Source organism: Papilio machaon, chromosome 2 (assembly GCF_912999745.1).
Source record: "Papilio machaon chromosome 2, ilPapMach1.1, whole genome shotgun sequence".
Taxonomy (NCBI): domain Eukaryota; kingdom Metazoa; phylum Arthropoda; class Insecta; order Lepidoptera; family Papilionidae; genus Papilio; species Papilio machaon.
Genome location: NC_059987.1, coordinates 6382883 through 6391136, shown reverse-complemented (window position 1 = coordinate 6391136; position 8254 = coordinate 6382883). Strand labels below are relative to the sequence as shown.

At 31.6% G+C, this 8254-nt stretch overlaps 1 protein-coding gene across 1 annotated transcript; it reads right to left on the bottom strand.

Moving 5' to 3' along the window:
* Positions 1–3626: 3626 nt before the first annotated feature.
* Positions 3627–5858, bottom strand: LOC106709014. The gene is made up of 5 exons (XM_045683596.1): positions 5730–5858; positions 5453–5591; positions 4940–5111; positions 4691–4838; positions 3627–4350 (listed from the first exon to the last, which is right to left on the bottom strand). Exons 2-5 carry the CDS (start codon positions 5562–5564, stop codon positions 3745–3747), a joined length of 1038 nt encoding a protein of 345 aa, XP_045539552.1. The 5' UTR covers positions 5565–5591; positions 5730–5858; the 3' UTR covers positions 3627–3744.
* Between the last annotated feature and the right edge of the window lie 2396 nt (positions 5859–8254).

Below are 8254 nucleotides of genomic sequence, written 5' to 3'. Positions count from 1 at the left end.
ATATTACCTATTTAACAGCTATGCTTTTATTGAGACATATTATGTAAAAAAAAATTAGTATACGTGTGATATTACGATATTATATAAGTCTTAATACTGCACTCTGAGTGCGATAGTTAATTAAATATTAATCAAGTGCCTTATGGCTATAAGTACTCAAGTTAATGTTAACACAAACTCGTGCGAATCTCTTTTAGGTTTAAGTACGAGAAATACATTTATTTATATCTTATATATTAAGCAGTTATCATTTTGTACCAAAATGATAGAAGAATTGTGTCTTCTAAATGTTGGTGTTCTGAGACCAAAATCTCTGTAAAAAACATATCATCCTTGTCATTATCTTTGTCAAAACAGACGTAACATTTGTTTTAAACCGGGATTTTTGTCTAAGAAACCCACGATAAAACTGATAGTCGTAATTTTACGTATGTAAAGTATGTATTTAAAGTATTGTTAAACTCGAACCTTTTTCTATTTTTACCATGAAAATACTTTCATAAATATAATTATCGAAAATCTTTTTAGGAAAATAAAAATAGAGACGAGCATTGTAAAATTATTTTTTTATGTTTATCGTCCAGCATATGTTTTAATTGTTGTAGAATATTGTATTGTACCACGTTGTGCCTATAAATGTGAATGTAACAGTTACGTTAATTGTTCTTTATAAATCATGTTTGATATATAAAAATATATATGTTATGTGCATGTTTACAACATGGTAGTTTCATTTACAAAAGAATTAGACTCTAAAATGTAAACTCTTACCACTTGCTATTGATTATAAAATGCCGAAACACCTGAACAAATGTTTTCACCTCTTTCGTTGTCTTTGAAGAAATAGAGATGGCAGTGTCTCTTTGCACAGGTATTTGTAGTGTGAAAACCCATGTATAGATTCTGTCACATAAACATTCCTTACGCCGCAAGTCGTGCCCGCGGCCTTAGAAGTGTAAACTGGTTTGGTACCAGTCTTTCTGTAAATAGGACGCAAGTGCATAAGGATAAAGAGTGCAAGTGGGAATAAAAAAGGAATAGAGCTATGATATAAATAAAAAACATAGTTTTATTTCTTATGAATTTGAACTTTGGAATATAAATGATATAAAAAATACAATGTTACATATTTATATTTACATTACATTTGGCAGTTTTCGGAAATTCAAATTTAGATAATAATAAATCCTATTTTGGAGCTATATACGAATTTACAAAAACATGTTTCAACGTTCATTACGTTTTAACGGTTGGTATTTAAGACCCGTAAACTGAGATCTTCGGCTCAATAGCAAAATAATAGCGAAAACGTACAAAACTATAACGAGCCAAGTCTAAAATAATATTCTTCACTAGCACTATTTCGTTGTTTTGGCAAGTCGCCTGTTACTTAATCTATTACAGCGACATTCTACTGTCGTTACACCTGAATAACTTTATTGCCATCTCACTCATTTTATCTGAGAAGAACAGAGACAATAAATGTCGTATACAAGTGTAACGTATACATATAATGTATAATTATATACAGGCCTCTTATTGTAATAAAAAGTATATTTATAAAGCACATACAATTTAATAATTACTTAGAAGCATTTGACGCATTTTTTTATATATCACTATTATCATTATAATTTCACTATTATCTTGGTCTCCAATAATCCAGTCATGGTGACGACATAAAAGGTAAGTCTGACTGAACCCTGATTATCTTAGGAGTTTGGAGGTAGTATACTTAAGAAGTTAATCCCTGGGACACAATAAAATTATTTGGTCACTATGTCAGTCATACAACGGCTTTGAATAAATGATCAGTTATTTAAATATAAGAATGCATTATAAAATACAAAATACTGGGGACTAGTTCAAGCTTAAATTGTTACGGATTCTATGTATAAAGTATTTGACATAATCCATTGCTATATTATATTAAAAAGTTACTGCTTTTAAATACATTTAAGGCACAGTAATATTTTTGCACACTATTTTATAAAATTTTCAGATAAATATGATTCAAAAGTATATAAATCGTTTGTTTTTAATAACACAATACATAATACGTGCCAGAATTCAAACGCAACAATCGAAGGCAATACAATAAACAACATTGTATGACCTGTAATCAATTCAACAGGATACTGACACAAAACGCGGCGCGGCCGTGACTCAAGTACATATATTTAACCAACACATACATAGAATAATATATACTACATACATATACTAATGTGTGAATACTTGTACATATAAAAATAAAAAAAACAGAAGAGAATATTAAATTATTTGACTAGTTCATCATTTTTCTTCATAAAGAGAATAAGAACCAAACATTATTATGAACAAGTTTGAGTTGTCAAAGCACTATGAAAAATTAAGATACAATAATACCTACGTTTGATCGCATCGTAAAAAGATTAAATATATTTTAATTGGAAAGTCACCGGTGTACACTCGAATTCAATAAAAATGAGAAATTATAACAAATCTATTTAAACAATATTATCTTTACAAGGCTGTAATCAGAGACTTATAAAAATAGTAGGCGTAGCACGGATATTTAAGACCTATGCCTTCGTACCGTATCGTCATCGCCCTATAGGGGCGCTGCAGAAATGTTAATACAATTTTTTTTATTTTTAGATAACTAAATCATCAGTTAGGTTATAGACCAGCATCGAAAGAATTTGAATAATGGACAACAATGGGAGTGCTGTCAGGACAGCACAAATCGACAGTAGGTTGCATAGTTCCCATGTAAATAATATAAATTTGAGTCTGCCAACCATGGAAAAACTGGACTGCAGTTTAGATTACAGCACATAAGTTCATGATGGAACTATATCTCGTCCATGAAGACCTTTGGCAATACACAATGACGACACCAGATGCAGGTGACATCGCTGACGTCAGGAGAGATCAATGGGCAAGAGCGAAAATTTGCTTAATGACTAAACCACATTGCCTTGTTTATGTACGTCAAGCAAAGTCTGCAAAAGAAGCATGGAATGCTGTCAAGACTGCTTTTGAAGATAAGGGTCTAAACGACCGGTACAGACTATTGTCTAAGCTAGTCAGTCTGAAGCTAGAGCAATTCAATACAGTCAGAGACTATGTCACAAGAATGACCATATCGCAACAACTTAGTGATCTTGGTAAGGAAATTGACGATGAATTGTTAGCAGCATCAGCTTCAAAGCCTGACCGAGACCTTTCAACCTATGAGATAAGCGTTGAAGAATTCAAACACAGAATTGACAACCGAAAAAAAATCAAGCCATAACCAAAATTAATCCATAAACTATAAATGACATTGTCAGTAAGTGAAATGTATATAATTTCTCATTTTCATTTGACTTCAACTATACATGATGTAGTAAATGAAGGTGAATACCTATCTAATTGTGATATTATATATAAACTAGCTGTCGCCCGCGACTCCGTCCGCGCGCAGTTAAATAAAAAAACTTAATAGTGGTATGAAAAATAGATGTTATCCGATTCTCAGACCTACCCAATATGCACACAAAATTTCATGAGAATCGGGAAAGCCGATTCGGAGGAGTTTAACCACAAACACCGCGACACGAGAATTTTATATATTAGATATTATATCACATAATCTCCTTAACTAAATGCAATGATGTCATGATAAAAAGAACTAAAACTAGTCAATGTTTTGTTCGATGCTATGGGCAAGGGCATAAAATTAATAGGTGGGAACAATTAATAATAAAAATAAAGTAATTAAAATTGAATAAGATCTTTTGGCCCATCATCAGCTAAATTTTCTTGACTGGTATTACTTACTAAATTGTCTATTTGTCTTTCTGGTTTTGGTGAAACTTTTCTTCTTGGTGGTATGGGGACCTCATCTAAAATTCCGGTAACTCCCAAGTACATCCCTTTTTCCCTAAATACCCGCACTTCTTGATTGAGTTCAGCGCGCCGCGTCGACGGAGAGAGTTTCGTTCTAACGGGCGGACTCGGCGCCGCCCTGGAGTAAGCAGGTCGGTTGTCAAATATTGAAAGATCAATAGGGTTGCTTGAAGCAAACACAGCGGAAGTTTTACTTTTTTCTAAAGCAAAACCGTGACTTTCATTCTTCTCTTTTTTGTTGTTTTCTTCTTTTTGATCATCGGTGTAAAAAATTGTTCTCTTAGTGTACTCTGCTTGAATGTGTTTGTATGCCTCAACATCGGATTTACTTCTTTCAAGTGTAAAAGCACCATTAGTGTGGAGATGACAACTAAAAGAACTTGTGTTGTTTGTGCAAGCTGGAGCAGTGGAGAATGGCACAGAGGGAGCCCACAGACAGGCACCATCATTTCTTGGTACAAGTAACAGGGGATCCTTTAATGGAAACAATATTTTAAAAACCTAATTTATTTCATGTTACTTTGGTGTACATTTATGAGTATGTTCATTATAGACATAGCATAAATAATGAATATAATAGCATTGACGGCTTAGTAGAACATAATTTGTTATTGAGTTACAAGTGCCTTTTTTAGAAACTAGCAGTACCCATGACTTTGACTAAGGGGAATAAACAAGTAATAAATGTAACCTATAACACCCGGGGATAGTGTACTTTACAACCGTGAAAGAATTTTTCAGAAAGTGAAAGAATGATTCAGTAGATTCGGAGCCTATGCAATGCAACAGAGAAACAATCAAAGTTTATAAATACCTTTCCAGTAATAGAATAGATTTTAGACTGTAGAGTGTGCAAACGGTTGCGTAGATATTCATAGGAACATTCACGTAGTTTCATTACCCATTGGACAACATTATCTTCAGAACGAGCTGCAAATAAATGTCGCTTTTCTGGTTCATCTCTGAAATTATAACATTTAACACACAATTACTTTATTCCATTCTACTAACCTCTAAGCTATAACCTCATCAATCATGAATTTAAATATTTTTATTAACTTACATAAAGGATATAGAAAATGAAAATGATATGTTCTGTCCATGTTCCATTTGTATTGATGAATTTTCCATAACAAATACACCAGCAGGCACCTTAGTATCAAATTTACCCATTTCACTTATTTTGAAGTAAAATAAGTAATTGTTTATAAGTCTAAACCACCTCTCTTTGAACACTGAAATAAAACAAATGTAGTATAATTTGAATATCATTTGTGTTTGACAAACTTCAAATACACCCTAAACATAGATAAAATAATAACTTATAAACTGAGCAATGCAATGGTAGAATATTACATTGTTTACAGCTTATTCCATTTTATATTTAACTCATGTTTTTTGGATATATTGCACATAAATTAAGAATAATTGTTGATTTGCAATAGTTGTCGTTTCGCTCTAATTGCGTATAAGTTTTGTAAAGCTTCTATTTTTACTTTTCCTGTAGGTAATTGAATAACATCACTGAAAACTTATGGCAGGCCAAGTTTTATCATAATTATTTATGTATTCTTACCTGCTGCTTGATTCCGGTATCCTCCGTTCGTAATTTTCTTGTAATTGAGTCTTCCTTCCATCACACAAGGTTTGTCGCTCAAGAGAGCGAGTTCGCGTATATTGCATTTCATTTGTGTAGAAAATACTTACTCAGGGCACTATACAATTAAAATATATATCTCAGTGCACTAGCAACCACATATTTTTCAATTATATTAATTAACAGCAAACGTTACACAAAGAAGTTTTTTTTGGAAATTTAATGTTTATAAATAGTAGGCATAATTTCCTCTTACTTAAAAAAAACTCACTGCCATCATGTTTTAAGATCGTTAACACTGTTAGCTATCATCCCATTAGTATTTTAGATATAAATATCACAGTAAGCCTTGATTAATTCTAATAAACAGCTCACAGCTCATAAATACTCCATGACACAAGACACAATGACATTAGGACGTTAGACATTACACTTCATACTTGACTTGACAATGACAGTAACGAGCTTTTTTTTTTAATTTTATAAACTGGTAACATAGATATATTTTAATAATCCCCCTTTTTAACGCAACATAAAATTTTTCTTGTTTGGTTTATATTTATGAACCTCACCAACGTTTTATTTTCATCAATTTAACAAAATTTCATTCTGTACCTTTTTATGATCTATCAACAGTTTCACATCCATATTTACAACAAATATCGCAACATTATCGAGAGGAACCCGCGATGTTCAATTCGATTCCTCTTGCAAAATAGAAAAGCATAAGTAAGTTTAAAGAAAAGTTGTTCTTTGTAGGTCAAGTTTTTTCTTTTATAGGCTGCAGATTTGTAGTTTTCTACTAGGCCAATAGCCAATAACTAGGAAGGCCAATAGCCAACAACTAGGATGGCAAATAGCCAACAACTAGGAAGGCCAATGCCTCAAGCAACTGCCATTTTTATGACTGTTAGGAATAGCGGGCGCGGCAGTGAATTGTACTCCTATACATTGCTCATTGAAATAGCAGTCGGTCGTGGACATAGGAGCTAGACTTGGTCTTATTCTGTGACGTGTGATCTGGTAGGTAGGTTTCTCTTATAGGATATATTTTATCAAAACAAAGTGATATAATTAATCATTTATTTTTAACTTTTAGTACAAAATAAAACTAGTACACAGGGATACATCTCAAACCTAGCAATTGCAATGTTGAATAGTCAGAGGCTTACGACAATAAGTCTTCTCATTTGTACTATTTTAGACACTAACGTCACACTGATTAGCTCATTTTCCCTCATTAAAAATTAAAGTTAGTCAAAACTGAATAATGTAATCACTCTTCGAGTCGATCTGTGGTCATGATTAATTTTTATGCCAATATACATCCTACCTTACTACTGGTACATTCCAATTAAGCTTACTTATATACGAATACACAATTTTGAGGTTTGGAGCGGCATTGATGAGTTTTTTCAGGCACAATCGCAATCCGGCGCACTCCAATGTTCGTAATGCACAAACGACATGCAATAAACATTTCATTTTTGAAAAATATTTTGAGTTATTTCATTATTTATGTATATCAATATAGCCGTTTATGTCTTACAAACATTTCTTAATAAGTTCATTCATTTAACGCAATTACTTCATTTGTATCAAATAATTTAACATTGTTCATGTAAATCATTACACTATTACATATTCTTATCAAAATTTCATGCTCAAATCTTATCTATATTAGACTACCGCGGTATGGGCATTTTTTCAATGTACCTACATACTGTTACTCTTTTCATGCTACATTAATAAAAAAATAAAATATGATGTTTATGGTATAACAACTTTTGTTGCCAGCAAGCGAAGATGATTTGAGTTCATTCAGAGTTCATGTTCGATTGCAGCATTTCACATCTATTTATAACAGAGATATGAATTATGCTGCACAACGAAAAAAAAACATCTTTCAACTCAATTCACTTAACTTTTGGCAACAATAAAAAAGAATCACCAATCTTAACAGTTTTGACTTTCTTAAACACGCGAAATGCCCATACCATTTTAAAATTGATAAAAAATATTGCAAACTTCGTACATTACAATCGAATTAAAGAAATCTTAGTGATATGACTCAGCAATTGTTTTTACCTCAGAGTAAAAAAAAATATATTATTAATACCACTGACAACACACCATTTGACCTTTTGATTTAATTAACAACCCGAGCCTCTAGAGAAGAGAAAACAAATTCATTCATAATTTTGATTTACAATTAGGCTAAAAATGCTAAGTACAAATGAAAAAATAAATTAGTATTGAGGTTAATTGGTGCTATATTTTATCAGTTAAAAGTATAAAAGGAACAAAATACCTAAGAAATTAATTTTTAAAAATGTATTCTTACTCATGGTAAGCCTTATTTCTAAGAAGGCGGATAATCTTCGTGAGCGAAAATATTTACTAAATGTATTTTCGAACATCAATTGTTATTTTCTCATATTTCATTTTAGTAGTTCCTGGATTATTATAAAATTTGTATTCAGTGAGAGAATTCATAGCTTTTGAAAATGAACAAATCGTGTTACAAGTTTCTTATTTACCAGTTCATAACTCGAGGCAAAATTTAAAATAAACGCTGCCAATGTTACGAGTAGTTGTTTCAATACATGATTAAATTATTGCATCTTTTATTTGTACAGATATTTATGAATTCCATATATAGAAGCTATATATTTAATTATATTTTTGACAATATTGTCCACCCGATCTTTGGTTTTCCTCCTCTTCCAACTAAATACCTATGTCTCATATAAACGGTTCAAAAAATTTTATCGTAATATT